This window comes from Centroberyx affinis, unplaced genomic scaffold (assembly GCF_046629955.1).
Source record: "Centroberyx affinis isolate AG114_WGS23_722 - 3 ecotype Tasmania unplaced genomic scaffold, CSIRO-AGI_Caff_v1 ptg002339l_1, whole genome shotgun sequence".
NCBI classification, from domain to species: Eukaryota; Metazoa; Chordata; class Actinopteri; order Beryciformes; family Berycidae; genus Centroberyx; species Centroberyx affinis.
In genome coordinates, this window is record NW_027280606.1 from 134300 (window position 1) to 159004 (window position 24705).

The 24705-nt window shown below is 40.7% G+C and overlaps 2 protein-coding genes across 2 annotated transcripts; one reads left to right on the forward strand and one right to left on the reverse strand.

The window, feature by feature from the left end:
* Positions 1-3750: 3750 nt before the first annotated feature.
* Positions 3751-15659, forward strand: LOC139655848 (olfactomedin-like). The gene is made up of 5 exons (XM_071533225.1): positions 3751-3864; positions 4108-4266; positions 10902-11114; positions 11604-11736; positions 13377-15659. The coding sequence occupies exons 1-5, from the start codon at positions 3829-3831 to the stop codon at positions 14216-14218; spliced, it is 1383 nt and encodes a 460-aa protein (XP_071389326.1). The 5' UTR covers positions 3751-3828; the 3' UTR covers positions 14219-15659.
* A 2263-nt stretch (positions 15660-17922) lies between these two features.
* On the reverse strand, positions 17923-23929 carry LOC139655845 (olfactomedin-4-like). Its single transcript, XM_071533220.1, has 7 exons — positions 23842-23929; positions 23088-23210; positions 21487-21705; positions 20657-20810; positions 20330-20557; positions 19047-19215; positions 17923-18530 (listed from the first exon to the last, which is right to left on the reverse strand). Exons 1-7 carry the CDS (start codon positions 23893-23895, stop codon positions 18095-18097), a joined length of 1383 nt encoding a protein of 460 aa, XP_071389321.1. The 5' UTR covers positions 23896-23929; the 3' UTR covers positions 17923-18094.
* Between the last annotated feature and the right edge of the window lie 776 nt (positions 23930-24705).

Below are 24705 nucleotides of genomic sequence, written 5' to 3' on the forward strand. Positions count from 1 at the left end.
TGAACACAGTTTGAATAAATGGCAGCGGCTTCTGACCTCCGAACACTCCCACTGGGCTTTCCCCTGCATGTGCATGTGTGCAGTGTGTGTGTGTGTGTGTGTGTCCTGTTTACTCCAGGACATGATTCACAATCAGTGAATGGCTCACTTCTTCCTTGTGGTTGGGGTTATGATCTCTGTGTGGGTTGCTGATCAAGCAAAATGGGGAGAATTTAAAGTTCGAAAGTGTACCAATTTCATATACTGCAAGTGTCAGATAAAGACTAAAGTTGTAGTGTAATTTGCTTTAAAACGTAGTGTAAGGAAAACAATTAAGGATGCAGTGGAGGGTAACCAACCTAAACTTGGTTTTAACCCAGCTTGTTATTTGCAGGAATAGAGTTTATTCACCTTTTTAGGCTAATAGAAATCATTGTAGAAAATAATAGAAATTCATAGTATCAACATGATGTAAGTTATATGAAGATAGGCTCTTTTTCCACTTTTATATCGTGTATACATGAATGATTTGCCGAACGCTGCAGACACTATTTGCTGATGACACCAGTGTGTTTTTTAGGAATGTATGCACTATAACAACGGCTGTAAATGAAGAGCTAGACAAGCTGTCAAAATGGTTTAAAGTCAACAAACTCTCTCTTAATATTAAGAAAACAAATGTATCTTCTTTTGTTCTAAACCTCATGTAAACAATAATGTAGCCTACAGGTGCTAATGGACAACGATTGCTAAAAAAAAAATGGTATGATAGTTAAAATTTGTAATTTCATGAATATCTGTCTTTACTACTCTATGGTTTACATACGTTCACTATTGTCAAAATTAGAACTCATTCACCGTTTACAGAAACCAAACCAAAACCCTTCATTTTATCCCTGAAATGTCCTTAATTTCTCCATTATATAAACATTAATTATCCATTAAAAATAACATAGCTTTAAGGGATTTATTCATGGAGGCACTAGTAATTATAGGATTTTTATGCCTTTTGTGCATGGTTTACAGGGTTATTGATGAGTTATTAATGGAAAGTTCCTGTCTCCCTGAATTTTTCATTATATTAGAAAGTAAGCAGTCAAAAAGTAAGGGGGTGTTTAAGGAGGTTTCGATGAATCACTCCCTTAACTACTTTTAAGGGGATTTTGTATAAATGAAGGGGTGAATTAATGTAAATTAATGTAAATGTAAGGTTATTTGAAGGGATTAGTTTTTTTGCTATTTTTTGTCTTGTTAATACAAGTGTTTGAGAGAGAGAGAGAGAGAGAGAGAGAGAGAGAGAGAGAGAGAGAGAGACTCACAAGTAATGGTACTAGAATTGAAAATCTAACTCAAGATGATATCCCACCAGTAGCTTGTGACTCAAGAATATTGTTATGTGTAACATATTATGGACTGTCTTTTTGGGGCTTGCAGGGCTTTCCCCTGCATGTTCCCATGAATGTTTTTTTTTTCATTCAATTTAATACTGTTGAATGATGACATAACTTTATCCACCACTACATTACTGAAAACAAAATACTTACCTACCATGGAAATACTCAAGTACAGGTAAGTCAAGTCAACTCAGATATGTCACGTTGAGTAGAAATACTTAGGTTAGGTTCTTTCCACTGCTGGTAATCTCATTCACTGGACACTGTGGCTTTATTATTTTAGGGATGGAGACTGCGAGTGGGCTGGTATCTGCCGATGTGACTGGAGAGGATGGGAAGAATGGGGAAGAAGAGGGGTGACTAGCGTACATGATTTGGTGTGTTAAGACAGATGGATCTGTGCTGGAGATGTGGTAAGATAGGTAACATTCAGGAACATGTATCAGGAACAGAAACTGTCCACTCTGCAAAGAAACGTAAGGGTGCAAGTGCGTCAACAATAAACAGAAGTGCTGAATTCAGCACCAAGTGTTAACACCAGTGCATGGTTTGCACCTGTGTTTTTTAAGGAGTCACTTTTGTTGATCAAACATTTACATAAAAGTAAAATATACAGCTACAGGTAAAGTAGAAATTGTTTCAGGTATTATCTATAATTTGAGTCACTTTAGTGTTCAGAGTGAGTTTTCTGGGGAAACATTACATTAGTGAAATGTAAATGTCCATCATTCAGTTGTGTCAAATTGGAGTACCTTACCAGTACTCAGTTTACTGTCTGTTATGACCCATTATATACAGCTACAGGTAAAGTAGAATTGTTTCAGTTATTATCTATAATTTGAGTCAATTGAGTCTTTAGAGTGAGTTTTCTGGGGAAACATTACATTAGTAAAATGTAAATGTCCATCATTCAGTTGTTCATCATCAAAAAGTTGTGTCAAATTGGAGTACTCACTTTCTGTTATGACCCGTTAAACAAATAAATTAATTTTACAACGTTTTGTGTTGTTCTTGCATAGATTTAATGATTTTTTTCCTTCACTTTACTTAAAGCAAAGAATGACCACTTATAGTGACCTATAACCAGCTTGTAATATATTATATCTGCCTATACAGTACCTCAGGAATTTCATTACCTAACTTAAAGCACCAAATGACCACTTAGAGTAACTTATAATCACATTATAATGCATTATAACAGTGATTAAAATGCATTATAAAATGATTATAATGTATTACAACTATGAGAATTATAATACACTATGATTCTTGCAAAAAAAATGTCAGTGAGTGACCAGCAATTATGAAGTATTATGATATTTGACCTTATAAGTCATTATAAAATGCTTTATAATGTGTTATGATTAATGTTATAAAGCATTATGAATATTTATGAGTTCTTATAACTATAATTATACAGTGCTAGGTTATATAAGCAGATTATAATGCATTATAAGTATGTTTATAATGCATTATAGACATGGGCGTCATAGAAAGTGTTACTGATATTTTCCCCACAGTGCGCCATGCATCCGGGGGCAGAAAGTGGCGAAGTCAGGTCACTCACTCACTCATGGACGGTTTGCATGGAGCCAGTAGTACGGCCATTGCACTCAGACTGTTCGGTGCGGTATCCAGTTATTAGATCATATGAGTTAATAAGGATGGGATCACACATGGATGTTACTTTGTTAAGCACTCATTTTATTCCATGATGGACAGAGCATTTTCAGCCCTCCGGCCTTCATCAGTGTTTAATAGTAACCAATCTTTTTCCTCTATATGTAGGGAATCTTAATTGTCACAGGTGTGTGGAAAGACACAGGTGATATCATCATTTCAACATGATTTCATTACAAGATTAAATCAACAAAACAAGAGGCTTCAAAGTATTTCATACATGCAAACACCACTTTCAAAATCTAATTTAATCCCCATAACAAGAATCATTATATGAAGGTCTTGCTTTATAAATCCCTGGTGTTAAACTAAACTCCCACATGTGGTTCCCGATGTAGCCACCGGGGTCATCCGTATAAATATCAGAAAATGAGATGTCTAAAAACTATGGGATATCTGAAGACATCAGGTGGTCAGCCGTTCATATATCAGTCACTAAGTTTAAATATTATTCACACGGGAGCCCAAGAGTCATTCATTCGTAAAAAGACTGTCAGATTGAAAAAAAACACAAAAAAAACAGGAAGAAGTCAGCAGAGGATATTGCAAACTAACGGAAATGACCATTGCCTAATGAGGGGGAAATATGGGAATGTCCTGTGCAGACCACAACTACTGCGAAATGTCACGTTCTCTCTTTTTTTTTTTTTTTTTGAGTTTCGCATCCACATGACTTTCTGAGTTTATTAGAGAGAAAGAGAGAGGAAGGGAGGTGACTTGAGTATTAACAGCTTTCCTCTCTGTCAGTTCAACATTTATTACTCCAACTCTGACCATGCTGCTGTTCCTACTGCTGCTGCTGTCATCCACAGTGAGTTACATTTGATATTCTACCATGGGTTTTATTCATAATAATAATAATAATAATAATCATAAAAGTAGATGATGCAGTACTTTATGACGTTAGGCTAATACATTACTCCAAAGTGAGTTACAGTTCCTTTAGACCATACTCACTCCCATGCTCTCTCTTTTACATTCTTCATCTGCTGTATAGTACATGAATATTCGTCTGTGAATGTGTGTGTGTGTGTGTGTGTGTGTGTCCCTGCAGGATGACAGCCAGGCTCAGCGCATCTCGGGCCAGCAGAAAGGCGGGTCGTGTGTGTGTGCGGTGAACTCCAGCATGTGGTCGTTCCCTGCCATAAAGTACGATGCTGTTCTGCAGCAGGTGCAGAGCTGTGATGACTCTGTGAACAACCTACAGACACGGGTAAGAGCTAGAGTTACACTAATATATGGAGCTGATATTGATCTTTTATTAAAAATCAGATCTGGTTCAGTCAGTGTCGTCTACTTCTGATATGATGGATATGATGCAGTTTGAATGATACATATGTATTATAGAAATGATCAATACTACACTGGTTGTCTATGGGAAGACTTTAACATGAACTGATTCTAATGAGACATACATGATGATGATGGTGATTATTATCATAATTATTATTATTATTATTGTTCACTCTGCTATTTTCCACCCTGACAATTTTTTGCATTGAAAATGATCAAATGTAAAGATACTGAATATCGCTACAAGATCTCATCTTTATTAATTAATTAATTTATTTATTTATTCAACAGGGACAATGCACATTAATCAACATTTCAGTTTCCACATCAATGTAAATGTGCCGGAGTTATAAGGAGGATAATTTTCATCTGTAGGCCCTGGGCAGGTTATAACAAACGAACAACAATACAATGCATAAATACATTACAGGTATTACATAAAAAAAACAACAACACAAAAACAAAACAAGATATAAGAGCAGTGCCAGAGATGAGCTGGTATGATTACTGATGATTGCAAGATTGATTTGCTTTAAGCCACTTCTTAAGTTTATGTTTAAAAGTAAGGTGATCAGTACTCTTAGCTCAGTAGGTAGACTGTTCCAGTAATGGGTGGCTCTGACTGAGAAGACTGTGAAAAACTTGCTGTGAGGTTATTGCACTACACAGGCCCCTCTGGTAGTTGCCCTTGTTGCTCTGCTGCTGCTATTTTTCTGCATTATATATTGGCTCAGTGGGTGAGGGGCAAGCCCATGCAGTACCTTAACAATAAGGCAAGTATCTGCAAAATGTTTGAAGTTATCCACATTGAATAAATTGTATTTTTGTATAATATGACAATGGTGATAGCCTTTCTGTCTAGTGTTTTTAGTGTCTGTTTGAAAAGGGACCCAATTGGTTTTAGAGTAGTCATGCTTGCTTGCGACCAACTCGTGAGGCAGTATGCTATGTGAGAGAAAATCATTGCATGCATAAAGATAGCTTAGCTGCCTCTGTTGTCAGGTAAGATCTATGTTATGTCTAAAATTAGCCAGGTTGAATTTGACAGCACTGGCCACCTTTTTAACATGCTTTTTAAAGGATAAATTTGAATCAAGAATGATTCCAAGGTATTCAAAAATATCAGTGAGTTTCCATGGGTCTTTGTGAGAAAAACATAGTTTTGTTTATGTTCAGATGTAGGCATGAATAGCTTAACCAATCAGATACATGGACCATAGCTGCAGTTAGTTTGTATTGTGATGGAAATTCTGGTAATAAAGGTAAATTCGAACAACTCTCTTGGTTATTCTTTATTAAGCTTTCTGCGCAGAAAGGACCAGTTACAGAGCACACAAGAACTCTTGTAGACTGATACAGACAAAGGATGAAGTTCCCTTTAAATAGCATCTTCTGTTGTCTGTTCTGTCTGAACAATAGCAGAAGTCTGAGTATGATAGCAGATGTCTTGAATATGATAACAGAAGTCCAAGTATGATAGCAGAAGTTTCCCTTTTGGCTAGGGTCATGTCCCGGTCACAGAGATAGGTTTGATAAGCCAAAATCAACTTAGGAAAGTACCTATCAAAATTATAAGCACATGATATAATTTTCCACTACATCTCCCCCCTTTTTGTCATTTTATGACAACCAAAATATATAGACATAGTGAAAATTACATCAAACACATCAATTCACTAGGACAGATCGTTCCTCGCAGGCCACAGAGGCCTGGATGTCGGAATGGGTGCCATGGTTGTCTGCGGTCCATCGTTGTCCAATCGTGGTGACACAGGATCACTCGTTATTCTCTGGAACGTGTATGTGCAATTGTGACTCACCGGTGCAACTCAAGGCAGCGCTAGGCTCACACCCTAGTTGTGTTGTTCAACGCCGCCCCACTTATTTACCGTGTGTATGCACAGTTGTGTGTATACAGTGGTTGCAGAATCATCAAAGGGTTCTGGAATCTTTTTGCAGTGGTTCACGTGAATCCACGTGGCTCTTTCAGCAACCTTTATCGCTGTCTGTGTTGTTAGCAGTACCTGGTATGGCCCTTGCCACTTCTTATGGCGCCAGCACATCCGCCACAGACACTTCACTACCACCGAGTCTCAGGGTTTCAGGTTGTGGACCTGTCTTGTGGCCGGAGTGGGGAGGGCGTCTTTTACCTGCTTATGAATGTCAAACAGAACAGAAGAAAGGTTTGCACAATAACGAAGCATTTCATCTTCACAGTGATTGGTAGACGGCAGTTGTCGTCTTGCAGGCCCAATGCCTGTATTAAGTGGTCGCCCGAACAGGATTTCAAACGGGCTAAACCCATATTTTGGTCTGACTCTGGCCCTCATTTGCATGAGAACTATGGGAAGTGCTTTAGTCCATGACAGGCCTGTCTCTGCACAGCATTTTGCCAGTTTGTTTTTCAGGGTTCCGTTCTCACGCTCAGCTGCACCACCACTGGCCGGGTGATATGCACAGTGTTGTCTCATGTCTATACCTAGATATCTCCTATCTGTTTTATGGCAGCGCTGACGAACAGTGTTCCGTTGTCGCTGCTGATTTTGCCTGGAATTCCCCATCTTGGAATTATCTCTGTAATCAGTGCTTTAGCTACTGCACTTGTGTCTTGTTTGCTTGTTGGAAAAGCCTTAACCCATTTTGAAAACATATCCACAATTACTAAACAGTATTTCTTCCCTTCACTAGGGGTTAATTCAATGAAATCCATCTGCAAATGATCAAATGGTTTCTCTGGTTGTGGTTGTGCGGCTTGTGGTGTTGCAATGCCTCGGCGGGTGTTATTTGTGGCACATATCACACATGACTGACAAAATTTCTGAGCGTAAGAAGTGAACCCCTTTGTGAACCAATGCTGAGACAGTGCTGCCATCATCCCTGCCTTTGACACATGGTCCAACCCATGTGTCAACTTTGCATAAGAAGGAAACAAATACTTGGGCAAACAGGGTTTGCCCTCGGGGCCGTACCATACCCCCTCAGTGAATTTACAGCCATACTTCCGCCAGAGGTGGCGGTCCTCCGGAGTGGCCCGCTGCTGGAGTTCCTGCAAATCAGCTGTGGGAGTAGAGGGTCAATGGGGCAATGTCATCATGCAAGAAGAGGTTAGTATCAGTAAGAGGTTGGCGTGCAGCAGCCTTGGCAGCGGCGTCTGGTCGCGCATTGCCTCGTGTGACCGGATCTGTCTTAGAAGTGTGTGCTTCACATTTACAAATAGCAACCTGTTCTGGGAGTAGCACAGCATCGAGCAACTGCGACACAAGAAAGTGGCATCATCAACATATTGCAACAGTGCGCTGCCTGGAGTCAAAGTTAAGGAGCTCAGGCTGTCTTTTAAGGCTTCGTTGTAAATGGTAGGCGATTCACAGTAGCCTTGGCACAAACGAGTGAATGTGTAGCTCTTTCCATTAAAGGAGAAGGCAAACCAGTACTGACTGTCCGGGTGTACTGGGACACTGAAAAACGCATTGGCCAGATCCACTACAGAAAACCACTCGCTCTTTTCCGGCACCTGTGAAAGGATGGTATACGGATTAGGAACATTTGGAGCGCGCTGTTGAACTTCATCATTTACCTTTTTCAGATCTTGCACGAAGCGCCACTCGTCTGGTTGGCCCGCGTCTCTAATCTTTTTTACCGGAAAAATTGGAGTACGTACTGGGGAGTTTGGACACGGAATGATTACTCCGGCCTTCAATAAATCATTGAAAACGGGAGTAATGCCATCAACAGCCTCTTGTTTTAGAGGATATTGTGGTTGGTGGGGTCTGAAATCAGATTTAGGTGTTATCACAACCGGTTGTGTATTTTTTATTAATCCCACATCGTGTTTGCCTTGGGCCCACAGAGTCTTAGGGACTTTCTGTAAGGTAGGATGTGAGGTGACGTCACATTTTTCATGTAGCATAGCAGATGCATATTTAGGCTTTTGTTATTGTTCCAATTGAACAGTTCGAACTGTCTGTACCATAGAGGTATTTTTGCCTATAAACCTTAATGGTAGGATTGTATTGAACATATGGATCAGCAGTGTTTTCCCATGATGTTGCACGCAAACAGCTTTTTACCCATGGTCCCAAATCTTGCCATCTCTCATTCTTACGTTTTGCCAATGAAACATGTGGGCGAGAACAGGGAACATCAAACAGAAATTCAGGGACTGAGTTCAAAAATTTGACTTTGGTGAACTATTAAAGGGGAAGAATGGAGAGCTATTCATGGGGGAGTGCCGTGGCCTCCCTTCTTCATCCTTTAAAAGCACAGACACAGCAGATCTATGTTTTGTCCAAAACATACTGTACTTCCTAATGCCAACTTCTCCTTTAAGTAACCTTCTTTGAACCATTCTTTCTCATATCTCTTGTCCTGCCCTTAATGCACATGCGCAGTACAATGCAAGTCCTGTGCTTTCATGTAATCAGTTCCTGCGTTATGTGTACGTGCATACGCCTTGCTGACCAAATATGTGTTAACTGACGCCACCGCTGTCGTGCAGAGCTGCCACTCGTACACATACAACGGTTCATCTGGACTGTATTTTACAAACATGTGATTCAAAGGAATCTCGAGGTCAGCCGGTCGGACAACAACAACTCCGTCTGGTGTTGAAATGAGAGATATGCCTAGAGAACACATCACATCCCTGCCCATCAAATTTATGGGACAACAGGAGGATAACAGGAATGAGTGTTTAAATTTCCCCGTAACATCGTCCGAACATGACAACGGAGTTGTGAATTTTTCCACAATGGTATTTCCTGAGGCCCCCAGAGACTTCGCATATCTGGCACTCATTTTTGGTGGAGTTGAGAAAATGTCTGCTTTAATCACAGAATTTGTTGCGCCTGAATCAACTAGAAATGTCACGCTTTTTCCTCCCACGACTAGAGTATGTGTGGGCATTTTAACATACGCATCGCCCGTGTATTTCACATAAGTGTCTGTGGGTCGTTCCTGTTTTTTAATTTTTGCTTCTAATCTAGATATGGCTTCTTTAACTAATGTGTGTTTGTCTAATAAGGGTGTGGTGCAGTCACCTTCCTGTTGAGTTGGTTGACCCTCATCTGGCTGTGGCTCAGTTAAAGGTGCTGGCTCCTCCCTCTCCCGTGCTCCCACCTCGGATCAGTCGGCCTGCTGGGCTGTGGCAGAGTTTCTCTTCGGACATTCTCTGGCCCAATGTCCTTTCTCACCACAGTATAAGCAGGTGTCGGGGTCGGCTGTAGGAAAACGACTTCCGCGGCCCCTTCTGTAACCGCCTCTTCCTCGCCCGCATCCGCGGCCTCTGTTCTGCCCCAGGTATGGACCTTGGAACATGGTCAAAGTGGCTTTGTGCAAGTCTCTTCCCCTCTTTTCTTGCTTATTTTTGTCACTGTCTCTGAGGGTTTTCTCTGCATGCACAGCATGTGCTTCCATGAGACTCAGTTTGCACGAGTCCCATGGGATGCACGTGCGCTTGATCATGGCGGCGATTTCTGGTTTCAGTCCATTCAGGAAGCTTTCAGTCCATTCAGGAAGCTGAATGGACACAACCTCGCTGAACAGATTAAACTTTAGCCGTCTTTCAAGCAATAGACACTTCCAAATTACTTTCTAACTTTTCACAATTCAATTTAAAAAAAATTTCTTTCCAGAATTCCTCACCTGTCTTTTTTCTTTTTTACGGATCGCCGCGCTGAGTTAGCCCGGACTCGGGTTTTAGGTCCTCCGTCTCACCCTCTGCGGGGAGGTTGAGGCTGGGGGCTGTCCCACAGGATGCGCGGTCACCTTTCAACACCGAGTCCAGACGTCCTCAGTCGAGCGATCCCACTTCTGACACCAAGTTTGTGATGGAAATTCTGGTAATAAAGGCAAATTTGAACAACTCTCTTGGTTATTCTTTATTAAGCTTTCTGCGCAGAAAGGACCAGTTACAGAGCACACAAGAACTCTTGTAGACTGATACAGACAAAGGATGAAGTTCCCTTTAAATAGCATCTTCTGTTGTCTGTTCTGTCTGAACAATAGCAGAAGTCTGAGTATGATAGCAGATGTCTTGAATATGATAACAGAAGTCTAAGTATGATAGCAGAAGTTTCCCTTTTGGCTAGGGTCATGTCCCGGTCACAGAGATAGGTTTGATAAGCCAAAATCAACTTAGGAAAGTACCTATCAAAATTATAAGCACATGATATAATTTTCCACTACAGTATGCAGCTTGGTGTTTGTTTGTATGTATCATCCGCATACATATGTTAACAGATGGGCAGAGAGGTAGAGGTAGATCAACTTATTAATTGATTAATAAGTTGATTAATATACAAGCTAAACAAAATTGGGCCTGGTATTGATCCTTGAGGAACACCAATGGTACAGTTTAGGAATGTTGATTGAGTGTTACCACTTTGCTTCCTGTTTGCTAAATAAGACTTCATCCATTTAAATGCATCAATGGAGAAATTAAAAAAAGATAGTTTTGTTAGGAGTACCTCATGGTTCACAGTATCGAAAGCCATCGTACAGTAGCTCTCCTTCTCATATTTTTCTTTCTACTAAGTTTCTGTTTCTCCTCCCCTGTAGGTGGAGTTGTCCAACCAGCATCTCCCTGATATCCAGGCTCAGGTTGAGAAGCTGACGGCCCGGCTGCAGCCTTACCAGTATCTGAACGATAAGGGCCTGTACTCTGCCTTGTCTCTCCGGCTGCTGGGCCAGGAGCTGGAACAGCTGGAGACGGACATCAGCTCCATCCATACCGCGAAAAACAATGCCCAGACACAGAAACTCACCAAGGAGGTACGGCAGAGCATGTAGGAAAGACACCGAAATGTAGAGGTGTAGAGAGCAATGTTTGAACCCATATTATGAGATGAAACTTCTGTGATTACTGAGGACAATTGCGTTGTTGCAGTAGCAAATAGTAATAGGATACAGCAAAGAAAAATACAATATAAATAAGAATACAACAGTTTAGTAAATGGGGGGTATTAAACATAATGCAACCGACAATTACAGCCTGTCAAGTACATATTAATTTGAAATGAAAGAATGAATAGTATGAAAGACTATGAATAAAAGCAGTATGGAATAAGTGAAAATTTAAGTGACATATTGAGATACATGCAATATTTAACAAATGAGAAAGAATATGTGAATATGAAGAAAACAAATATGTAAATTTGGATGATGCAACATCTGACCAGAATGATTTTAAAAGTTTGAAAGTTTCTGTTACAGTACTTAGTTATGTATCAACATGTGTGTGTGTGTGTGTGTGTGTATCAGATAGGTAAACTGCGTAGAGATGTACAGAGGATGCATACGTCAGACACCATAAACATGAAGACCGTCAAAGAGAAACTGCGATATCTGAAGAACAGTGCAGAGTCCTGTAGGTCAATCCCCAAAGACTTCACAAGTAAGCACACTGTCACTGTGTGTGTGTGTGTGTGTGTGTGTGTGTGTGTGTGTGTGTGTGTGTGTGTGTGTGTGTGTGTGTGCGTGTGTGCACATGTGTTTGAGAGAGAGAGAGAGAGAGAGAGAGAGAGAGAGAGAGAGAGAGAGAGAGAGCATTTCCTCTTGTATTGTAACAACTATGGCGAAAAACTGAAAACCTTTCCTCAAATGAAACATTATATAACAATATATTAGAGGAGAAAAAAGAGCAAAATATGTGTTAACCTGTTACAATCTCAGACAGGAAACTATGGAAGATACACATTGTATGGCTTTTGATAAATGTGTTCATTGATTAATTGATCCATCGATATTATATTATTGAGCCATTTATTGTTGTTTTGCTTTGGCAATAAGTACTTATGTATTTTGTGCTTATAAAGCACCGTTGAATTGAACTGAGAAAGAGAGAAAAAATTCAGCAATATATGAAATGGGATTAATATAAATATAAATGGATGTATCCTGCCTGCTGTCCAAGTACACTGTCTATGCTTAGAGGACATCTTTTCATTCATTCTTTTCATTAATTTCCATTCATACATCCTCATATGTAATTCCTGAATTTTGAACCAGAATTCCCTCCATATATACAAGTCTGATGGCTTGTACTGCATCACTGACAGTGTTGGGCAAGTTATTTGTATACTTTATTATCCCTGTGGGGAAATTTGTCCTCTGCATTTGACCCGTCCTATACACAACACTAGGAGCAGTGGGCAGCTGCAGTACAGCGCCGGGGACCAACTCCAGTTCTTTTGCCAGTGCCTTGGTCAGGGGCACTGACAGGAGTATTAACCCTAACATACATGTAACTTGTTACTTATTACACTACTTTTGCGTTACTTTCACCAAAATAACCGCAGAAGTACGACACTGCACCGCCAGTTAAAAGCTTTGGTAACACAGTTTGAGAGCCTCATTGGTATTTCACTTCCACGTGTACTAGGAGAGGAAAGCAGCCCTGTGTCGGTCTGAAACCTCTTCAGCTCCGTCTAGCTCTCCGACGAGTGAACGCCCGGTCACGGTTAACTCTGGTCAGTCTGACCCCATGCTTTGTCACGCTCCTTCGTAGCTCTTTTAGCCTCTTATTGGATTAGCGCTCGGTGCCGACGGGTCCGTCGGGCTCCCGGGATTTGGTGACCGGAGTCTCCGGTCTCCGGTTTGTTTTGCAGAGGGTCCAGCAGTTACAGTCTTGTCTTCCATCTCAGTACTATCTGCCATATTGATTAGCTTTACACTGTTCAATCTAAGCAACTAGTCTGCATTCAAACTGCGTCTGTTTTCTTCCTGGTTTGGTTTGACTTTCTGCCGGTGGCGGTCCGGCGCGTGGTGTTTTTTGGGTGGTAACACATTACTTGACATAGTAACTGTAATAATATTACCGAAATCCTATTAGTAACGCGTTATATTACTTCGTTACTGCTAAAAGTAATATATTACCTGTAACGCGTTACTTTTGTAGCGCGTTACCCCCAACACTGATCACTGAGCGATACTTTGTTAGTGACAGGCAGACAGATAGATAGGCAGTGAGACTCTTGGCTGTACTGTATCCCTCCTGACCTTCAGACCCTTCCCATCTCTCCCACTACCTCCCAGGCAAGCAGAACCAATGCTACAAGGGCCTGATGACCAACATCAGCAACCCCGTAGTGACTAAGATCAGCCCCTACGGTAAGAGCTACATCTCTGGTTCCTGGGGCAAACAGGCCCAGCAGGACAGCCAGGGCGAGCGGGACAGCTACTGGGTTCAACCTCTGGTCAACAGCCACGCCTGGGGCACCACCGTGCGTCTCTACTCTCACTACGAAGACTTCATGGCCTCTACCAACCATCGGGACTTTAGTTTCGCTCCATCCCATACCCACACCAACGCCATCGAGGGTCCTAGTGCTGTCCTGTACGGTGAGGCGCTGTACTATCACTGCTACCGCTCCACCGACGTCTGCCGCTATGACCTGACCGACAAGTCTGTGAAACGGGTGACGCTGCCGGGCACCGGCGTGGGCTTCAACAACAAGTTCCCATACTGTTACTACGACTGCCGTGCCTACAGCGATGTGGACCTGGAGGCGGACGAGACGGGGCTGTGGGCCATCTACGCCACCCTCGGAAATCACGGTAACCTTGTCGTGAGCCGGCTGGCCTGGGACGGCGAGGCGTTCAACGTCACGCAGACCTGGGAGACGAGGCTGTTCAAGAAGGCAGTGAGCAACGCCTTCATGGTGTGCGGCGTGCTGTATGCCACGCGCTACGTGAACGAATACCGCGAGGAGGTTTTCTACGCCTTCGACACGGCCACAGGCAGGGAGGACAACTCGCTGGCGCTGCCACTGGAGAAGGTGGCTACCGGAGTGGCCAGTCTGAGCTATAACCCCACCGACAGGCAGATCTACATGTACAACGATGGATATTTACTGGCTTACCAGGCCGAGTTCTGATCTGAAGCTTTTGCCGTTTGCTTTGTTCATGTCGGCCATATTTGATTTACGCCATACCCGGAAGACGTGAAGCAGATGGAAACGGAGGCAAGCACAACTGTTTTTTTGGACAAAAAATTTAACTGTACATCAAAAGTATCCTTTGTTATTGTCGAGACAACATGATCTCACACAAATATGTGAAATGACCACGAATACTATTTACTATTTACATGCTGTGGACACGTAATATGGGAAAATAATGTTTCTCCACCACGTACTGAATTATGTTCCGCTGCAACTAATTGAAATATGTTCCTCTGCCACCAACTTAAATACATTCCTCCGCCACAAATTGAACTACATCCCAAAGGTTAGTTAATGGTTAAGTTTAGGCAAATAAAACGCCTTTGGTTAAGTTTAGACAAGTAAAACAAATTTGGTTAAGGTTAGGGTAAAGGTTATGGTTAAGTTTAGACAAGTAAAACAACTTTGTTAAGTTTTGGGTTATGGTTAGCCAACTAAAACAACTTTGTTAAGGTTAGAGAAAGGGCTTGGTCATGGTTAAATAATAATAATAATAATTTTTATTGAGTCAGCACTGTGATAACCAGTCAAGAATGTAATAGGCTAAGTTATTACGTTATTCTACGTTATTATTTTTTTATTTTTTATTTAACCTTTATTTAACCAGGTCGATCCCGTTGAGATACAATGACCTCTTTTTCAAGGGAAGCCTGGCCAAGACAGCAGCCTAAGAAACATTAAAATTGCAACAATTAAAAACAAACAACACCAACTCACACAACAAAATAAATAAAATACATGCTAGATATAAGCAACAGGATTAAGAATTTACATTAAAACAACAACAAGTGCGATATGTAGCTGCTACAAAATCTCTCATACGGTTTTTAAAAGTTCCAAGAGTGATGAGTTCCTTTAGATTCAATGTGTTCTGCAGTGAGTTCCAGGCAGCAGGTGCAGGAGTACTTAAAACAGTGCTTCCCAAATTCAAAACGAACCGTTGGCACGTTTAATAAGTACAAATCATTGGAACGTAAACAGTAACAGTAATTATGCAAAAACGCTAATGCTAACGTAATGCTAATGTTAGCTAGCAGACGCAGCTAACATCAACAATTTGACTATCCAAGAAGTGCTACTAAAGAAGTATAAAGTTAATATATTACAAATACCAAAGATAAAGACTGTTAATGCTGACAATATGAATTCAGCTGGTAAAAACACAAGAAAACAAGAAACATTGCTAACTAGCTCCATTGTTACCACAAGAGCTAGCATTGCAACCAGCTCTCCAGTGTGATTGATTGATTGATTGATTGCTTGATTGATGGATTGATTGGTTGATTGATTGATTGATTGATTGATTGATTGATTGACCAACTGACTAATTGATTAACTGAATTATTTTTGCCATACCTTGTGCATAATGTGTCACATGGACCAAAATTAATATTTTTTATTCTCTAAATGTGTTGATGTGCTAAACAATAAAAAACTTTATCAAAAGTAATGTGTTTATTAACCACACACACTCTGCTTAAGTAGATAATACCAACACTCTGGATAAATTTATCTAGAGTGTTGGTATTATCTAAAGACTTTATGAATCCAACATGGCAAGTTTATGTCTACAGCATGTAAGAGCTATTTTGAGTTCCCCCCATACAAAGAAGACAACAAAGCACAATGTGTCATGAGCTGGGAGAATCAACATGTAAAGCCTGCCAGAAGATCTGTTCCGGGTAACAGGTCGGCCGCCGTGGGCGGACGATTCAGTCCGAGTGAGCCGGGACTGGCAGGAGAACAAGGTGATACACTGAGAGCCTTGGCTGGCTCATCTGAGAAGGAGGATAATATTGGTGGTAAGGCAGCAACTTACTATCACCATGTCTTAAGATGTCTTAAGACTTCAGCTGACTAAGACGTCCTCACTAATGTGCCTTAAGACTTCTTGAGATATAGGGATAGATGGGTATCATGCTGTGATAAGATGTATTGTCTGTATTGTTGCTGCTCACTTACAATATTTTCCATAGCATACTGCAAAACATGCAGTATGTAAATCAACTCGATGCAAAACACAGCCTGAGGAAAGTAAGCTACCCATTTTACCACCAGAGGGAGCTGTAAGACCTGGTCAATATAGTAAGAGGAAAGACTGGCGACTGGTGGTTCATGTTCAGGATGGGTTTTTATTGGGGGTTTTTTGCTTCTTTTTTTTTTAGGTTTTTTTTTGTTTGTTTATTTTTTGACACAATGCTCCCATTAATTTCCAATGAGGATTCCTGCTAGTTGCCTAATCCCATCCACACACAATTGGGATAGCTGTTCAAAGTTAAAAGAAAGAGTTGTAGACTTGTATGTATGAATGTATGAATGAGTTGTGTTTTTCTATATAATTTCTATCTAGTTTTACCTTTCCCAGTAACAAGTAGCATAACAAGTTACTATTTAAATTTCAACAGTTGTACCTATGTATACACTACTTTAGTTGTCAATCAGATTGAAGGTCAATTATCTATAACATACAGTATATCCCACCACCAGCATCATCTGACATCATCTGATATTTTGTTATTCTGATCATTCACACCCAAGCACACATGAGAGACAACTGAGTTCTCCTTAATTATTGCAGATAAGAGAGGATGCAGTCACCAATGTTTGAGATGTAATGGAAAAGTAGTGTAAGTAAGTAGTGTATCAAATTACTTCTTCCAGGAAGTAATAACACACATACATACACACACACACACACACACACTCACACACACACACACACACACACACCACACAAAAGTTTGGAAGACCACAAGGCATCTCATAAGCATAGATCATAAAGCCCTGGAGTGTCTTTTTTTTATAGGCAACAATAGGGTGCAACCTCATCTTGGTATAACGATATTGGTTCATGTGTATTGCTACTACTATAATTCTTCTTATTACTGCCATTATGATTGATTTGTATTGAGCAATAAGTTGTTCTTTTTTTGTCTTGTTTGGATTGCTTGATATTGTGGGAGTCTTCCCTATGAGCTTGTTTCTATTCACAAAAGGTAGAAGGACTCTTACCTGCTTCGTCGTCATTCAGATGTCTACTGTAAAGTTTCAATATATTATATATAAATACATATACAAAGTAAGCTGTCTCTGTCTACTGAACAAGTAATGAATTTGTCCTGGACAGTCACATCAGAAAGTCACCTGTTTTGAATGTAAGACAAATTTGCACTCTCAACACAATAGAGCATAGTCTTGTGACAAAACCATATTTCCTTTATTTCTTCTTTCTGAGATTCAAGAATTACAGTACAGTTGCTGATACTAAGCAAAGAAACAACCCAACAAGCATTTACACTTTGAATAGATTTTACACAAACTTTGAAAACTAGTGTAAATATAGCACCAAAATGAAAGTTGAAACAATGTCCGTGGTCTACTGCTACCTGCATCGTTTGCTGAAATCAGGAACTAAATATCTTTCTGATATCAGTTCAAAACAGTTAAATATGAATTTTAACCATGCCATAATATCACATTGTGGAATTATCCAACTGTACACTGTTAGACTTTGTTGCCAATTTACTCACATCTTTATTTTTCTTATAACATTTGCAAAAATAGGCTTAAGGAGCGAACAACACGTTTCGCTTGTTGCTTCATCAGCTTCGCTTACTGATGATGAATTTTGACCATGTCATAATATCATATGGTGAAGATTTTGTGCTTGTTTGATTGAACTTAGCCACATCCTGCACCTTGCCATCTGACGAATGCTTGCTGGAAATGCAAATACATTTATTTTGGAAATCACACAAGCGGAGTACAGAAAATTGCTACAGTGTATCGGTGTTGAAAGCACCAATCCAATCACCCAAACACCACCTTGTAGGAGACCATGTAGGACTCGCTGTAGGCATGCAGCATCTGGTCCGGGGGACTATAGTTGAGGGAGTATATGTTGCCGGACATCTTCTGAATCTGTATGCCGATGTCAAACCTCTCCACACCTGTCGAGGTGTCGAAGGAATAGAAGATCTCCTCGACGTCTTTGCTGACGTAGCGCGTGGCGTAGAGCACGCCGCAGGCCATGAAGGTGTTGGTCGCCGCCTGCTTGTAGAGCGAGGTGTGCCAGGTTTGGTTGATCGTCGGCGTCTCGCCCTCTTCCACCCGGGACACCACCAGGTTGCCGAAGTCCTGGGAGGTGGTGTAGATCACCCACACACCCGACTCGTCGGTTGAAAGGTCCAGGTCTGTGTATGGGTAGCATTCGTCGAGGTGGCAGAAGTTACCCTTGGAGTTAAACCTGCAAAAGAAAGGAGATAGGGAAAGAGAGAGCAGTAGTGAGGGAGAGTTTGGCCCCAAAGCCAAAAGAGAAGAACTCTCCACAAGACCTGGGAACCTGAATCCCTCGATCAAATCAGAAGTACCAAGCCTGGGTGTTATCTTAGATTCTGATCTAAGTTTTAATTCCCATATAAACAAGGTGACCAGAACAGAATTCTTTCATCTGAGAAATATTGCCAAGGTGCGGCCCTTCCTAACCCAGAAAGATGCTGAAAAGCTAACTCACGCGTTTGGTACAAGTAGACTGGACTACTGCAACGCCCTTTTTTTTTGCTGTAGCTTTTTATTAGTATTTGCTGCTGCAGATTTCCCCATGGGGATCATTATCTTTTCATGCCATATTATCTTTTCATGACATCATTTTCTAATTTTGAAAATGTAAATGTTTGCACACATCCAAAAATGTAAAGCTTCATTACTTTTTGGGAGGGTTTTATCTAGCATCAGCAACAGCATTTCAAAGAAAAAATTGAACCTGGTCCCTTTAGGCAATTGTACGGAGGTAACAGATTTGGTGGTGAGGTTGAATCTGCAGACAGCATCTCGGTTATAACAGCCGTAGTACAAGGCCTCTCCATAGAGAACAGCACTTGGCCCCTGGATGGTGTTGGTGGTTGGGTTGGATGAGTGGATCTGAACATTGCCTAGAAGAAGAAGGAGAGGGAGAAGATGGAAAAAAAGGTTAGTAATAATATATGTTTTAATAAGAAACAAATCAGCCAATGGCTGATCGATCGGTAGTTTCTCTCCTGTATCTGTACTGTGAAAAAATGTCAGGTGTACCAGTGCATGCTATAAGGAGTGCTCGCAGTCAAGAAACAACTATCCATGGTGCATTCCCAAAGCAGCAATTGCAATAGATACTTCCAATGGGGAAGCACAAGCAGCAAAGGAACATCCCAGATGAAGACAGTTGTAGAAACTTTGGGTGTGTAGGTTATTGTGCTGCCTCAACCCAAAGAATAAAATAAGGCAACAGTAAACATCTTGTCCCCTACAAATGATGTAATCCCCACCTGGGCCAATCGATACCTTGTTTTATCCTGCAATTGTAATGCCCCCCTTGGGCTGATCAGTGTAATTTTGAAAATGTTGGCAAGCAGTGGTGAGATGCATCATTTCCCCAAGCTTTGTCAAAATCTGATCAGCGGTGTCTGAGATATTGTGCATTATGAACAAACGGATAAAGGAACAAACAAACAGATAGAATCCAGTCCACAAAACTAGCATCAGGTCCACTATTTGAAATCTTTGTGATGACTTTAAGGGGATTGAACTCCACACCTCCCATTATCAGTGTAGTATCAGGACACTAACCACCAGACCACATCTAGGTCTCCTTTTGTGCGCTCCAATAGCAACTTAAAATTATGCTTAAAGAGTGCTTTGAATGAACTTGTAACACATATTCCTAAGTATGTAAAATGTTCCTGTTCCACTTTGAAAGGAAATTGGTTATAAGTACCTTGCTTGCTAGACTTTTTGATACGTTCAATTTATAGCCTGAAAGCTTTCCAAAAACCTGTAGTAAATCCAGGAGGTGAGGTATACCATTGACTGGATCTGCAAGAAAGAGGAGTAAGTCGTCCGCATACAGCAATAATTTATGAGTGGCTCCACCCCTTTCAACCCCTTGGATCCCTTGGTGGGATCGGATGGCAATAGCTAAGGGTTCAATCGCGATGTCAAACAGATATGGGGATAGACAGCAACCCTGCCGAGTCACCAGACCACATCTAAAACACAACTATACTTTACCTGGAACGCTCACCCCAACGATCAGGGAGCTCAGACTGGAGTAGCGGCGTACATTGTTAGCATGTATGTTGCTGGTGGTGAGCATGACCAGCCAATACCAGTTCTCCTTTCCTGCCTCAGGTTTGGGATCGCGACCCCAGGATCCATACTTGTAGGAGCCAGGATACTCTCCTGCTGTGTAGACCCTTGGCCCAGTCACGTTCAGAAAGTGACCGTGGGGACAGATACCTGAGGACAGAGAGGGGAAGGTCAGCGGTGGTTTTGCTCACGGAAAAGGTTTGGAACATACCATGTTGGGTGCACGTTAGGTGGAGGTTTGGAACATACCACTTGGAGGCTGCATGGGCTGGGTGGTGGGGTGATGTCCTTTCCTGCACAGGTCCAGGTCTTCCTTCAGACGCTGGTTGTCCTGCTGGCTCTTCACCACCTGCATGCTGTCATAGACTTCCAGCTGCTGCATCTCCACTTTCAGGTCCTGTACCTGAAAGACAGCAGCGTGGCGGACGGTATAATATTTACTGTTGAAATGCTGGAACTGTTTCTATTACCTTGTGGTATTTTAAGGGTATTGTAATCACCAATCAAAATTGCCAGTTAGCAGAGAAACTGGACTGGAATAACAAAGAATATTTTCTAGAATTCTCAAAACACAAATATTTCTAAAGCATTAATTCTAGTAGTAGTTCCACTGGCCTCGACTGGCAATTAGTAGGAACTGCAACAACATTGGCAGAATTTGTCAAACTCCAATGGGTTTCAAAACAGAGTTCTGAAAGCCAGAAATCTCAGCATCTGTACACATCTGTGGCCATAATATACTACATACTACCTTTTCATTATGTTCAAAATATGAAAGAAACATCTAGTTTCTCCCTGTTGTGACTGAAATGAAAAGATCAGATCTTTGCTACAGAGAGTTACAATTCTGATATTTTGCACCTGTGTATTAATTACATAAAACATATAACTTGATATCGGGTAGACCTCATAGTGAATTGAAACAAACACAACATTGAAAATGTAAAAATGAGGTTCTAAACAAGGTTTGATGTGAAGCTACCCTCCTGAGCGGGGTCAGAATTCAGAACTTGGATTTTCTTGTATCTATGTTGTGAGCCATGTCAGTGCTGCAGGAGCCGGTTGCCACATGAACGTACCTGTTGAGCGGTGTCAGAGGTGAGGCGGCTGTGTGCCAGCGTGGTGCTGTTGAGCTTGTTCATGAGCTGCAGGATCTCCACCAGCTCGTTCTCGATCACCTGCAGGCTGACGGCTCCGTACAGCTCCCCGTCATCCTCCCTCTCCAGCACAGACATGTCTGCCTCCAGCTGGGGCAAACGCCGCTGCAGGCCCAGCAACAGGCTATCCAGCTCCACACTCTGCATGGAGACAAGAAAAACACTGAGGTATTTATTTAATCTACATCACTGCTGACGGGTTCTTAAAGAGTAACTAAATCCCAAACCCAAATCCGTGGTGAAGCCTGACACCTAATGGTGAAAAGTAGGGTACTGAACTGACCATCTGCTATTGGCTGATCTGTGGTGGCAGGTGATGTCACCACTTGTTGCACAATAGAAAGTGACATAACCTGGTACCAAAGATTAGCCAATAACAGATTGCAATTTCAGTAGCATGCTTTTTACTATTAGATGTCAGCGGCCAAAACCACGGGTGAATTTTGAAGCCAATAAGGAAGTGGCTAAAAGCGTCTGCTAGGAGCCAGCTCCAAAAAGACGTCACACTCACTACATCCATCTTTTTTTTAGCCTATGGGCTACACACACGATTTGAGTTTGGACTTTACTCTTTAAAGGCAGAAACTAGAATTGATACAATTGGATTCAAGCTGCAGACCTTATTTGTCATCAGAATTACAATGATTTATTCCTTGACTTACCACTCATATGTTGTACATTTCATATTTTGGTACATTTTTTTTCAATGTTTTTTGTCTTCATATGTAGTACCCCCATAATGCTGTAATTCATACTTTTCATTCTCACACTTTTCCTTTGGACATTTCTTCCTTAACACGTAGTTAGTATTGAAGTCATTAGTTGCATTATGGTGTCTTAAATTTAAATACTTGTTTAAATGGTGACTAATTTCTATTACTAATTACTACTATAAGAAAAATACACCACTGAACAACAAAATGGGTGCAGAAATGCAAGGCACATCACCAATAGCGTATTAATTTATTTTTTTAAAATTTAGTGTTAAAGCAATATTCTACTTAGTTTTAACATGGGGGTTATTCGGTGCTTGACGGCCATTAAAACCAGAATATAAACGAATCACCATGATCGGATGCAGCTGGACGAGTCTGTAGCGTTCAGATTTTTACTTCCCATTCATTTGAATGAGATCATGAAAACAGACTGAAAACTGACATTTAACATGTTTGTGTACAGATTCAGTTCCTGTACAGGATTTCTATCCCTTGGCCCCAGAACCTTGTACTACACTCTGGCTTTATGTCACAGGAGCCTCTGGTTGCTCAGATTTAGTGCTGAATAACCCTCTTGTTAAAACAAAGTGGAATGTTGCTTTAATGTGTTTTAGGACGGATTTTTCCATTAAGATGCAACAATTAACTCGCACAATACGATCCTCCCAAAGATTCTGCTCTTCTTTTGTTACAATGTCGCTTGTGTCCAGCAGATGTCACTGGAAAAATGTCTAACATTTAGGCATTTAGATTTTCCCTCAAACCAAAAATGCAGACTCTGGTTCAGAGTATAATGGCAGTAGTTACCTTCTGCCGGGTGATGCTGCCGGTACACTTGGCTGCACCGTCCTCCACACTGCTGAGTTTATCATGAGGGAAGGGCTGCTCTGAGCTAGTGAGGTCACACACACAGTTGGGCAAGGACGCAGCCTGGGAAATATGACAAATTTAGTTATGTATATTTTGCACACTATGCAAAATGCATGAATAAATGAAATAGAAATGAGATATAAGTGTGCAGATGAGGTGATAATCCCTCTCTGAGTTTATAGAGACCTCACCTAAACAAAAAGATAATACAGTTTAATAATAATAATACTAAAAATAAGCTTCTATAGGCAATTACATCAACACAGCTAACAATGAATCAGAGCAGGAGCGATGGGAAAGAACAATGGCATTATTGAGGATGTACAGTATGTTGGTTCTCAAGTACAGATATTGATGTATCCCATTAAATTTGATATTTAATAGGATACAAAACTGTATAATTTTATTCAGTTTTAACCTAACGTGTACCTGGAAAACATATTTAATTATATAATATTAATAAAAATAGAGTATTAATAATGTATAAAAATGTATACCTACTTTTGAAACAGGCTGTATAAAATAATGGTCATTTATCAAATAAAAAAATATGTAAAATAACATATAATGTATATATATAAATAAGAATATAACTATTTTATAATTATATTATTATATTATTATATTTTTATACAGTACACATTATTTATATGTTACTTTTCATATATTGTAGTGTTGTTGTAGTCCTTACCTGCTGGCTGATGGTGAGCAGAGCACAGAGTTGGACGATCACAGACAGAGTCATGGTGGATCAGACAGCAGAACAAAATGAGACTTTCTCTGAACACAGTTTGAATAAATCAGTGAGTCTGTGGCAGCGGCTTCTGACCTCTGAACACTCCCACTGGGCTGTCCCCTGCATGTGCATGTGTGCAGTGTGTGTGTGTGCCTGTATATGTGTGTCTCAAGTAATGGTAATGGTTTTTGGGGGATTACTGCTTCTCAAACCCTTGAGGGTTTTTTGGGTTTCCCTACATGTTTCCCTTTTTCATTAAACTGTAATACTGCTGAATGATGGCATAAGCTTATCCACCACTACATCACTGAAAACAAAATAGCTCCCTACACTGGAAATACTCAAATACTAAATCAAGAGGACCATAAGTGTCACGGAAATAGTAATAAAGCATTTCATTAATTAATAACTAATTGTACAATAAAAACAGGCATTCATAAATTTGTTTAAAATCAATTTATTACAGTTTTTCTCGATCGCTTACACACTATAACTGGGCCTACTAACTAAACATCCCAAACCATGACGCCATCTACCAAAAGACAAACCCATTTGCCAAAACTATAAACACTATTCCCCTGTTTTCACACATGATTCACATTTGTTGAACTTTTTGTGAAAAACTCTACACACACATCCCTTCATGTATCACTGGCTGCACCATGTGCTCATTTAGAAAGCACTGGTATTCAATATCATTAACTCAAGTCATCACAGCTCAAACCCAATTAACACACAATTCCCCAGGTGCAAACACTAAGAGTCAAAATTGTTCACACACCAATCAGAACCTCAGGATAAATACATAGATAGATAGAT

Coding starts and splice junctions, on each gene's coding strand:
- LOC139655848 (XM_071533225.1), top strand. CDS start 3,829: ATGCTGCTGTTCCTACTGCTGCTGCTGTCATCCACA. Junction 4,267..10,901: donor TGAACAACCTACAGACACGG/GTAAGAGCTAGA, acceptor CCTCCCCTGTAG/GTGGAGTTGTCCAACCAGCA. Junction 11,115..11,603: donor CACAGAAACTCACCAAGGAG/GTACGGCAGAGC, acceptor TGTGTGTATCAG/ATAGGTAAACTGCGTAGAGA.
- LOC139655845 (XM_071533220.1), bottom strand. CDS start 23,895: ATGACTCTGTCTGTGATCGTCCAACTCTGTGCTCTGCTCACCATCAGC. Junction 20,811..21,486: donor CCTCTGACACCGCTCAACAG/GTACGTTCATGT, acceptor GCTGTCTTTCAG/GTACAGGACCTGAAAGTGGA. Junction 19,216..20,329: donor CGTTGGGGTGAGCGTTCCAG/GTAAAGTATAGT, acceptor TTCTTCTTCTAG/GCAATGTTCAGATCCACTCA.